This window comes from Perognathus longimembris, chromosome 1, assembly GCF_023159225.1.
Source record: "Perognathus longimembris pacificus isolate PPM17 chromosome 1, ASM2315922v1, whole genome shotgun sequence".
Taxonomy (NCBI): domain Eukaryota; kingdom Metazoa; phylum Chordata; class Mammalia; order Rodentia; family Heteromyidae; genus Perognathus; species Perognathus longimembris.
This window is the reverse complement of record NC_063161.1, coordinates 117,738,256-117,750,845: the sequence shown is the minus strand read 5'-3', so window position 1 is coordinate 117,750,845 and position 12,590 is coordinate 117,738,256. Positions and strand designations below refer to the sequence as shown.

Genomic DNA, 12,590 nt, shown 5'->3' with positions numbered 1-12,590 from the left:
TTACAATTAATTTATGTGCTATTTTCCAATGCATAGCAGGATAGAAAATTCAACTTAAATGAAAAAGAATTGTAAATAAATAATAATATTATCTTCCAAGCCTATCATGTCATCTTTTTCTAAGTTTTGGAAAGATGGCATTAGTGATTCTTACAGAGAATAATAATTGTCTGAGATAGTAATTCCTTCCATTTCACATCAGAATGCCATTAACTGAAAAAAAACCCACAAAACCTAGTTGTTAGTTACTAAAAGAATGTGCATGGTATAGTCCCTTTAACATGTAAACTTCTATAAAGATTTTCAAAAAAAATGGACTAAGAAAAATCATTCAGGATGATGCTCACAAATTTTAATACTTTTATTTCTCCAGAATTGAATTTTTACTGTAAATCTTTTTTACTGTAAATATTTTACTATAAGTCTAGGTTCTTTGTACCTTCTATACTATATATGTTTTCAACAATTTGCATATATCATTTATACCAAAATAGTTATGCCATTATTTTTGTTAATTACATAAATGTAAGCAAAAATACAAAAGAATAGAACATTAATTCTAGAGGAATTAGAAACAAAAAATAAAGAAAGCAAAAAGTATTAATTCATAATAAAAGCCAAAAAACTAAAAATAAAATTGTTACAGTGAAACATATACAGCTGGACATAAGTGACTCACAACCATAATTTTAGCTACTCAGGAGACAGATCTGAGAAGCTCAGTCAACTTAGGCAGAAAAAATCTTCCAGACTCTTAAATTAACTACAAAAAGCTGGAAGTGGGGGCTGGGAACATGGACTAGTGACAAGAGTGCTTGTCTCATATACATGAAGCCCTGGGTTCGATACCCCAGCACCACATATATAGAAAACGGCCAGAAGTGGCACTGTGGCTCAAGTGGCAGAGTGCTAGCCTTGAGCAAAGAGAAGCCAGGGACAGTGCTCAGGCCTGAGTCCAAGGCCCAGGACTGACCAAAAAAAAAGCTGGAAGTATGGTTCAAGTGGTAGAGTATCAGACATGAGCAAAACATACCAAGTGAGAGCTCAAGGACCTGAGTTCAAGAATACCATCACAACTAACATCACAGCCTCCTCCACCACCACCATCACATACACATACACACATACACACACACACAATATTTTCATATATAAAAATTCATATATGGGGGCTGGGAATATGGCCTAGTGGCAAGAGCACTTGCCTCGTATACATGAAGCCCTGGGTTCGATTCCCCAGTAACACATATATAGAAAACAGCCAGAAGGGGCGCTGTGCTGTGGCTCAAGTGGTAGAGTGCTAGCCTTGAGCAAAGAGAAGCCAGGGACAGTGCTCAGGCCCTGAGCTCAAGGCCCAGGACTGGCCAAAAAAAAAAAAAAAATTCATATATGTATAACAAGCTTATAATAAAAATTATTTAAAATAGCAACCAAAAAACTATGAAGCAACTTGAAATAAATTTAGCAAAATGTGTTCAAAACCTGTAAGAGAAATAACAAAATATTTTAATGCAGGAAATAGACTCAATAGCATAAATATGTCAGTTTTCATTAGGTTAACTTGAACTCAGAGATAGCACTGTCCCTGAGATATTCTGTAGTCAGGGCTAACACTTGAGCCACAGCTCCACTTTCAGCATTTTTCAGGTTGTTAATTGTACAAAAGTCTCAGGAGCAGTCTTTCCAGGCTGGTTTTGAACTATAATCTTTAGATCTCAACCTCTTGAGTAGGTAAGATTACATGTGGGAGCCACTGGTACCCAGAAACTTGTAAGTTTAATTTCTAACAAAATACCAAATAAGAAACAAACAACTCATATACTAATTATTACAAATGAGGGGCTCCCATATGCCAGCAAAGAGGTTTTAACTCAACATCTTGCCCTTGCTTGACTTGCTTGCTCAGCTGGTACTCTACAACTTAAACCAAAACTCCAGTCTTAAATACATGAATCCTAGATATACACACATAGATTAACATTAGTGGAAAACATAATTATTATAATCCCATGTACTTAACATTGCACCCCATGTTCCACCCAATTGCCTGGTACCAAGTAAATGCTCTAAAATATAATGGGTATTTTTGGACTATATTATGAAAGGTCTGTTTTTCTGTTTGTTTTGTGTAGCAGTAGTGGAGTTTAAAACTAGAGCAGGTACTCCACCACTGTGCTGGTTATTTTTTAGATACGGTCTCACTTGCTGCTCTGGGCATGCAACTAGACTTAAGCCCACTTATTTTACACTTCTGGTACTAACTTGGATGACAGGTACGTTTTAAACCACCATGCCCAATATCTTTCTATTGTGATGGAATCTTATGGACCTTTCTTCCCATGCTGCTTGGTCCCTTGATCATCCAATATTATCATCTTATGTAGATTAGGATGACAGGTGCAAATCAGTGCTCCCAGGTATGGATTAATATATTCTAAGGAAAATGTATTAGCACTACTGATACTACACTATGGAATATCTTCAGAAAACCAACCCAATATCTGTGAACTACATAAAGGAGTTCACATAAGAAATAAAGCAAGGTGAACAATCTCATGGATTAGGTTATTTATAAAAGTCTTCATATAATAAGACTATGATAAATGGATATATGTAAAAAGACCATTTTCAACTCAATGTGTGAAACGGTCAAAAATTTCAATATAAAAATGTATAAACATCAACTTTAAAAGTTTGGGAAACTTTTAAACTAAAAAAAATCTCCAAAATTTGTAATATCTAACAGGAAAAGGACAAAAATAAATCACTTAAAAAATTTTTCCAGGCTGGGTGTCTGTGGCTCACATCTGTAATCCTAGCTACACAGGAGGCTGAGCTCTGAGAATCACAGTTTGAAGCCAAAATGGGCAGGAAAATTCATAGGATCCTTATCACAATTTAATCTCTAAATAGCTGGAAATAGAGCTGTGGCTCAAGTGGTAGAGCACTAGCCTTGAGCACAAAAGCTTGGGGACAGCGCCTAGTTCCTGAGTTCAAGCCCCAAGACTGGCACACACACAAAAAAATTATTCCAAGAATTTGTTTAGCATGTCTGCAACCCTGGGTTTCAGACCCAGATCCATCAAATGATAGATGTGTACAGATAGGCATACATACCTTAGACAATCGATAAAAATTCAACATAGATTTTTTTAAAAACTTAATTTCCTACCTAAGTTTCTATCCCTATTTAGAATACTTTGATATTACATTACTGGCTTTAAAAATACACTATGAGTTAATAGGCCAAATAGTCTATCATTTATAAAGTGTTTACTTACTTATATAAGATAAAAAAATATGATGAAAGTAATTTATTAAAATTCTAATTCATTTTCATTTTATTTTATATTTATTTTATATCAAAGAAAATTCATAATTCAAATTTACTGAAAGTATTCTACTCCAGATATTCTTAGAAGAGGATCACAAGGACTCAATAGCTGTATGCATGTGATCACCTAAAATGATGATTATTGAAATGAACTCCAAGAAATTGAAACAAAGAGGTTTTTTTATTTTATTTTTTGTGGGTTTTTCCCAGTTTTTCCTCTTTTATCACTGTTTTTAATTTATGTACCTTTTGTTTTGTGTGTGAGTTTATCTGATTTGGGGAGGGCAAAGGAAAGCACAAAAATGGTGGGACAAAGGCTGAACTAATTCAGTAGTGATACTCACTAAACACTATGCTTTACAATTTGAACTTTACAATTTATGAGGGAGGTGGACTGAAAGGGAAAATGAGAGAAGAGGCGACACTGTTTAAAAAGAAATGTACTCAATACCTGATTTACATAACTGTAACCCCTCTGTACATCATCTTTACAATAAAAAATAATTCTACTCCAATGTGTACCAGAATGGTAATGACTACCCTAATCTAATATACAACACTTTTTATTAGATAAAAATAAATTGTATTATTACATTTTTCATAAACTTCTATTTATTGTATTATCTTTAAATAGTTATTCAAGGGGGGTTAATTAAACATCTTAGTTTATGCATCTTGATCAATGTTATCATATACTTTAATAAACACTTATTTTCATGCTCTTTTGCAACAACCTAAACACATACATACCATGTATACATGTGGATACACATATTAGACCATTAACCTCATCTCTAACATCATTTTCCAATCAAATTAAGTAAGAAGTTAATACTACATAGTACATAGTACTAATATTTTTCATGACACATTAAAAACACAGTTGTATGTTTCCTTTTCAACTAATTCCACTTTATACATGCTAATATAAAAAGAATATTTCACAAACTGAAACTATGTAGAACATAAAATTAAAATTCCCAGGTTTTTCCTCACTTAATATTCTATTATAACATGTGGTCAGAAGCTTGAAAAGGAAACAAAATATGAATTTATTTTTCTTGTTAAAAACTGGAAAAAAGGGTACTCCTTGACTATGCTCAACCAGTCCTGTGGGCCATTAATTCCCTAAGGTTCACATGTTAATAGTCACAATTTCAGATTTCAATGTGTAAAAGTATAAAACAACAGAGGACACATTGTTGTCATTTATAAATGTTAACAACAAACATAAATGTTGTCATATTGAATAATTAATAACATATTCTTAATGCTAAATTAAACATTAATATACTCACCTGACCAGGGTAATATCCATGTCCTTTTGGAGAAGTTCAGTCTGTTTATTATCCAATTGTAATGATAGAGCATTATATTTATTCTGTGACACTTCAATTTCTTTCTTGGCTTCAATTAACTCATCTTCAAAAGCCTAAAATTAGAGCACTTATATTACAATCAAATATAATGCAAGTTAAATGTAACAAGAGGATATATATATATACATATATATGCTATCACATGATAGAAAAGTCATATTTCAATATTTTCACTTAAAAATTTTTAGACTAGATTGTGGTGGTACATACATGTACTTCCACCTACTCTCTGTACATCAGTTTGACAATTAAAAAAAAAGAACTCTTAAAAAAGGGATAGATTAAAAGAATCATGGTTCAAAGCTATTCAGAGCAAAAAGGTAGTGAGACTATATCTCAACCAACAGATATGGTGACATGTGCCTGTAGTCCATGCTATGCAGAAGGCATAGGTGGAAGGACTGCAGTCCAAGGTCAGGCATAAATGCAAGCAAGACCCAAAGAAAAACTAACAAGCAAAAGAGGAGACTAGGGACATGGCTCATGTGGTAGAGTACCTGCCTAACAGTTGTCAGATCTTGAGTTCAAACCCCAGTTTCCCTTTTCAATAATGAACATCAACACTAAGTTATTATATTTAGAGATATTTTTTCAGACACATAAAAACTTATAATAGCTTACTGAAGCTGAGAATAAGAAGACTGTGGTTTGAGGAAAGCCTGAAAAAAAAAAAGTTGACAAGACCCTTCAAACCCACTGGTAGGCAGTGGCATGCACCTGTCATCCTAGCCTCAAGCAAGGTTAAGATGTCAGGATTCCAGGCTAATGTTGGGATGATTGAACCCAGACAGAAAAATACACAGACTATCTCAAGAGAAGAAGCTAGGAGTGGATACTTGCACCTGTCATTGCATCAACAGTGGGAAGTCTAAAATGGGCAGAATCCTGCTGGGTTTAGAAGAGCTCCTGGGCAGGAAACAGTGTGTAGCATTGGTGAGGGCCTGAATTCAAACACTAATAATAAAAAGCAAAATTTTAATCAAGAATTTGAAACCAATAAAAATTTATAGAAATTATTAAACTTATAAATATATACATATATGTATATGTATATATATATACATTGCCAGTCTTGGGGCTTGAACTCAGGACCTGGGCACTGTCCCTGAGCCTCTTTGTGCTCAAGGCTAATGCTCTACCCCTGAGCCACAGCATCACTTGAGCCAAAGCACCACTTCCAACTATGTCTGAGTAGTTTATCAGAGATAAAAAGTCTCATGGACTTTTCTGCCCAGGCTGGCTTTGAACCATGATCCTCAGATCTTAGCCTCCTGGGTAGCTAGCATGAGCCACCAGCACTAAATTATGTAATTTTAAAAGTGTTCATTAAAAGTGGGCATCATAACTCAAATTACTTAAAAAGAAATTAAAACTTTAAGATGACAAAAAGCTTTATCATATAAACTCTTACAGTAAAAACATTAGAAAAGAAAATAATAGAATTGACTATAAATTCACAAAATTTTTAAAGTCTCATTAAGAAAAAATTCACAAAACTAAGAGAGATAAAATCACAGAATTATTTAGAAAATGAAGATTAGGAAAGACCCAAACATTACAAAAACAAAATAACATACTATATGCCTTTCAATAATAATACTGAACATTAATAACTTGTTTTCCAATTAGAAGACATAGAATAGAGCGTTAAATTTAAATTTTTGGTTGCATTTAAGGGTAATTGTTAAGGGGAAAATGTACTGCATATGTTGATACATGTCTAAAACCCTCGCTACTAAGAGGCATAAGCAGGACTGTGGACAAAAACATGAAACCCTATAAAAAAAAAAAAGTAAAGCAAAAAAACAAACAAACTAGGAGGTGGCTCAATTGAGTATCTGCCTAGCAAGCAGGAAGCTAAATTCAAACCAGTAGCATCAAAATAAAAATAAATAAGTAAATAATAAAGCAAATATAGTAGAATGTAACTAATTCAATGGCTCAGTCATTCTTTGTAGATGAACACTTAGACAATATTATTTCCTTAAAAAAATTCAATGGATTGTTTTATATGTTCAGATCTATCCTTCTTCCCTAAATATTTATGAACATAAGCACACATACAAACATATCTTATCAACTACATATTTGTGGGTATATGTATTTATTTATATTAGACATCTTTTTATGTGTACATAAACAAGATCAGCTTTGCTTCTGCCCTTTTCAATAAAAATCATAAAAAGAGAAAGCTAAAATTGGATAGAAAAATAAGTATTAAAAAAAGACAGAGAATTCCACAGAAAAATATTATTTTGATATAATGGTCAAGAACAGTTGTAAGATGATAACTTTTTCTTCTACTAACATTTTGCTGCTAGTCCCCTTTAAGGAGGAAAAAAAGCAGCACTATCATAGACCCTTTAAGTGTATATTTAAGTATTTTGTAGGGGTTTTTCACTGTATTTTCTAAAACAACATAGAAAATACTTTAAGAACTATATTACATATTACAATGAATTTTAACTACACTTATAACTTTAAGTCTTAATTTTTTAAGTTCAAATCCTAAATTCTAAATATTTTCAATTCATTTTATTTCAAAATGCAATAGCATTTATTTTTTAATGATTACATTTTAGGATAACTATTTGAAGTCAGTTTCCTGCTTTGCAACATCAATATTTAAAAAGCTGTGGGTCTTAAGTGAAAGAATATAAATTAATGCTAGTCCCCACTGGTGGATTTGAATATATAACGTTATTTAAAGAAAATAACATGTATAAAACTCTTGATAAGAAGTTATATCTAGAATAGAAGCATGAATTCCATTCTCATTGTATACCTTTATTTTTGTATCAATGGTCTGCTTTTCTTTTCTCCAATGTGCCTCCTGCTTCCTCAGTTTCTCCAGGTCATTTAGCAGGTCAGTGCAGCGGGTATGTAATTTCTCATTTTTCTCCTCCAGATTTTTTATAACCAGTCTGCTTTGCTCTTCTTTATTCTGTACACACTCCTTAGTGTCCTGTAGAACAGTACCACGAGGGCCGATAAACAACAACAAAAAGGTGAGAACTAATCAGCAAATATAAACTGTGCAGTTTTACCCTTACAGCAGCCTTCTTCTATATTTGATGGCCAAGGTCACCTGTGTATTTTTATTGGCCTCTTTTCATGCAGGTGGATGGGTCATATTTTTTCACTGGATGACAGCTTTGATGAGTACACATTTGCAAAGAGCCCATTAATTGATCAAGCTGCCTTTGATGCTGTCCCCAGCTATTTTTGAGACCCACACAGACATATCCTCCCAGACCTGAGTTTTATCAATTAATAATGCCAGTCCCATCAGAATCTAATTACAAGAAGCCACTTATTCACACTCCTACTTTCTTAGCTCCATTTCCATCATTAACTATTTATCTGAAAGTTATAAAGCTAGGAGTCTTAGCTTTAAAGCATCTTTATCAGAGTTTCGCATGTGAGAAACTGTATGGTACAGCAGGGCCTCAGGCAATTTTTCCTCCAAGCCTGTCACTTTCTGTGCCACAAAGGCTGACAAAGCTTAAAGCAGGACTTCAAAGCAATAGTCCTATAAAACTATGTACAAGTCAACACACCTTAACTTCTTGACTTTTATCTTTAAATTTCTTTTGCAAGTCACTGAATTCTTTCCTCAAGAAATCATTTTCTTCATCGAACGCAATCTTCTGTTTTACAAGGTCATTTATTTCCCGTTTTAGTACTGATTCTCTCTGTGAAAAAGCATAAGTTTCTGGTAATCTGATATGTCTAAGAAAAAATTATAAGCTTTAGATTTTAATTGTCAGCATTAGGACTAGTTCTCATAATACAGTTATGACCACAACTCTTTATTTCCTGTGACACATTCAGAGATTTTCATCGAAAATGTGCAACTATAATACTTACCAGTTTAAAATGGGGCATACATATGCTGAACATTAAGTATTAAGTCACACTCAAAAAACTTTCAGGATTTATGTGCGAGGAAACAGCAGAAAAAAGAAAAATTTGACTAAACATTAAAAATAATGAAAATATATGTGTAGCTAACGAATTATGTATTTTCTTAAACCCTATTTGGAAATTTTTTAAAGAAAAACTATATAAACCAGTAAATCAAGCCTTTTAACCCCACCTACTTAGAAAGAGAACAGGAGAATTTGGTCTGAGGCTCTGCAAACACCAGTAACCAGCTAAGAAACATCACTTTGCTATAATCTTCTAGTTCCCTAAGTATTCCCTTATTCTTTAACATCTCCTAATCCCTCTAAGAGGCAGCAATTTTCTAGAAGTCTGATCATAGCCTTTTCTTCTTTATATTATAAAGCCACATATATCCTTGTTTAACCTATTTACTTTTGACTTACTTTTTCACTTAACACAAATTAAATACACTCTATATTAGAATCTCATTAATTTTTGTTATCATATCTTCCCAAATACATCCATGTTGATAGTAGAGCTGTGGTTTAATAACCTGGTATTTAATATGACTTCATTATACAAATATGCTATAACATATTTACCTGTCTTCTATTTGTACATATTTCATTGGTTTTTCATTTAAGGAAAAGAGGTTTAAAAACAATGCAGCTATGAACAATTGGGAGCCCATCTCTAGATACACAGGAGTAATAATTTCTCTCAAATAGTTTTTTAACTACAGATTACAATACAGAAATGGATCATATAGCCAATTTAGTCATCAAATCAGCATTTTAAAAAAATAAAGTAAAGATAGGCATAATGACTTAATCCTGTAATCCTAGCTACTTGGGAGGTAAGAACAGGACCCAGTGGCTCAAAGTCAGTCCTGGAAAAAAGAGGTTCAAGAGACTCCATATCAACCAGTAATGGCACCATGGTAATATGCTATAATTCCTGCAATAAGGAAAACACAGTGACTGGGCCCAGAAAAATCATAGTCCCAGACCACACTGGGACTCTACCTTGAAAATAACGGGCTGGGGATATGGCCTAGTGGCAGGAGAGCTTGCCTCATATACATGAGGCCCTGGGTTCGATTCCCCAGCACCACATATACAGAAAATGGCCAGAAGTGGCGCTGTGGCTCAAGTGGCAGAGTGCTAGCCTTGAGCAAGAAGAAGCCAGGGACAGTGCTCAGGCCCTGAGTCCAAGCCCCAGGACTGGCCAAAAAAAAAAAAAAGAAAAGAAAAGAAAATAACCAATGTAAAAAGAGGCTGGAAAAAAATGGGTCTAGGGCCAGTCTAGCAAGTCCCAGTCCTGAGTTCAATCTCAAGTACCACCTAATGAAAAAATAATAGAAAATATGAAAGTGATATATAAATTCTTAGCAAAGCAGAAAAATAAGCTTAAAAAGCAAGAAGGTATATTATACAGATTAAACTGTTTCCTAAATTCTGGTGTGTTTAATTTGGAATTTTAATTTCACTTAATTATTTTAAAATTTACATTTTAATTAAGTCTTGTTGCATGTTTATCTTTATTGTATGCAGTTAGGATATGTGTTATTTCAAATTGTCATATTGTATCTGTATGAAAATGCACATTTTTCATTATAAGAATCATATCAATGAAAGTCTGGGAAATTTTTCTCTAGATTATAATACTTTGGGAGAAATTGCTTAGTGATTGGCTGTATGGATTCAAAAGTTCCCACCACTCCATTCAACCCAGCAACACTTACGGCACAGGCTCAGGAATTTTTTCACAAATCAATTAGGTATAAGTTTTATTTTTTATTTCCAATTTTAATTATTAAGTCACATCAAAATGGGTCGGACATCAACTAAATAACATAAAAATAGATGCATTAAAAATGGCTCAACAATAATTCACAATCCAACCATAATTCACAGTCCATTTTTCTACTGTCACCTAAATATTAATCTTCAAATTTTAAATACTAAGCAGTTTGTAGTACACACCTGTAATCCCAGCACTCAGAATGCTGAGCCAAAAAGATTAACAATCTAGGCTAGCCTGGAATAAAAGTTAGTTCCAGGCCAGCCTGGACTATATAGCAAAATTTTGTCTTAAAAATAAAATAAAATAAAAAAAGAAACAAACAAAGGAAAGAAGAAAAAACCCAACTTCTAAGAGAAAAAATATTCAACTTCTAGCTTGCATATCCTCCATGAAAATTTCCTCAGCTGTCCCAGTATTTTGTAACAGCTGCCATTTCTAACCTAGTTTTGCTAATTATCTCTCTATATACTCTTCTTCCAAACTAGTGAAATAGAGGAGACTGTTGCTATGCAATGAATTCAAAGATAATAAAAACTAAGATCCTTTAAAAAATGTTTTCAGGCATATCCTTCCATAAAAGAAATAGTGTGAGTAGCTATCATCTTCTAGAATTTATTTAGACTCTAAAAAAAAGTAGATATTAACCACCTGATTTAAGTTTAAAAATGTTGTTCCTATTAAAGTAGAACCCTAATGGATACCAACCCTAAAAAGCTAACTCTAACAGACAATAAATGATACCAATGGCAAGTGAGTGAATGGGATTATTTAATAATGTAAAGTTTTGCACTTGAAGAACTCAGTAATTTATTATGAAAAACATAATCTAATTTGTAAGTAAAAATGCATAACATGGGTTCTTAGTTCGTCAAACATCATACACTGATAATTCTATGTTATTATAATGTGATATTATGTTGCATAAGCACTGCTGTACAAAGATGCACTCTAAAAAAGAATACATCAAACTCAAAATTTTATTATTCGTGGAACAAAGGTTGAATCAATCTAGTGACTAGACACTGTTGGAAACAGGATGTGAAGGGAAAAACTGAGAGTGGATGACACTGTTCAAAAGGAAATGTACTCATTATCTGACTTATGTAACTGTAACCCCTTTATGATAATTTTTTTAAATTTTATTATTCTAAAAGCCAACAACTTTTCCTAATGAAATAAATGCCTAATCATCTACTTTAAATAACTATAGGAATATACAGTTCAAAATTATTTTAAAATTTAGCTTCATGAAATTTTCCAACAAGCCTATTCTTTATAGTCTGGCATAAGTTCATATTAAAAGCACAAAGGGTGACAAGAGTAGGTATGTCTGGAACAAATTATTTATTATGGATAAGCGAAGAAATGAATAATTAAAATCATGGTCAAGAGGAACTATAGAGTAAGAAGACAATAATAGTATGATGTCGGAAAAAAGGGGGTGGGGGAGTAACACAGCATAAGACCTACAACTCTACTAGGCAGTACTGGAGCATAATTTATTATTAATGCTGACCTACTTTCAAAATGGACAACTTTTTAATTTTAAAAAAATCAAAGGAATAATGAAATCAAAACTAAAACAATGGTAAAGAAACAAAGGAGAAGGAATAAAAAAACTGAAAACAGTAACAATAGTATTATCTTATAGGAGAAAAAATTTTAAACAGCAATTACTTAAGTAAATGCAATATACAATGTAATCAAAGTCCATACTATTTAGTGAGATCTAGAAGAGAAATTCATATATAACCTATTTTCTAAAAGTGACAATGCTTAAGCATAATCTTTAGACAGATAGGAAGGGTCCAACCCTCCAAGGTTTGTATGCTTGCATTCGTTTGAGGGTAATGGGGCCCTGCACATTTTTGTTTTTCTTGGACAGAGTTAATTTGCAGGTAGCCAAAGCTTCCCAGCCTACAGAAATAGACACGAATAACATGACAGGGCTGGCTGCTCTGCTGACAGCTACCACTGAACCAGGGTGGAGCCAGACATACACGGCCTGCAGGACCCATGTGGGTGGAGTAAAAATCAGAACAGAATGGGTACTGCCACTGCCATATCTGCAGCTGAAGCAGCAACCACCTTCCCTCAACTTCAACTACACTGCTTCTGAAGATGCAGGGGAAACCACTGTCCCCTACTACATCTTCGGTAGCCACATGAACAACTGTGGATTC

At 33.3% G+C, this 12,590-nt stretch overlaps 1 protein-coding gene across 11 annotated transcripts in view; it reads right to left on the bottom strand.

Annotated features, from left to right (window-relative positions):
• Cntln (centlein) overlaps positions 1 to 12,590 on the bottom strand; it is a 189,274-nt gene that overhangs the window by 140,538 nt on the left and 36,146 nt on the right. For all 11 annotated transcript variants that reach the window (XM_048355133.1, XM_048354721.1, XM_048354966.1 and 8 more), the window contains exons 4-6: positions 8,274 to 8,408; positions 7,499 to 7,678; positions 4,633 to 4,766 (exon numbers count right to left, since the gene is read on the bottom strand). In XM_048355133.1, the coding sequence (XP_048211090.1) occupies positions 4,633 to 4,766; positions 7,499 to 7,678; positions 8,274 to 8,408 (449 nt within the window). The remainder of the gene's footprint in view (positions 1 to 4,632; positions 4,767 to 7,498; positions 7,679 to 8,273; positions 8,409 to 12,590) is intronic.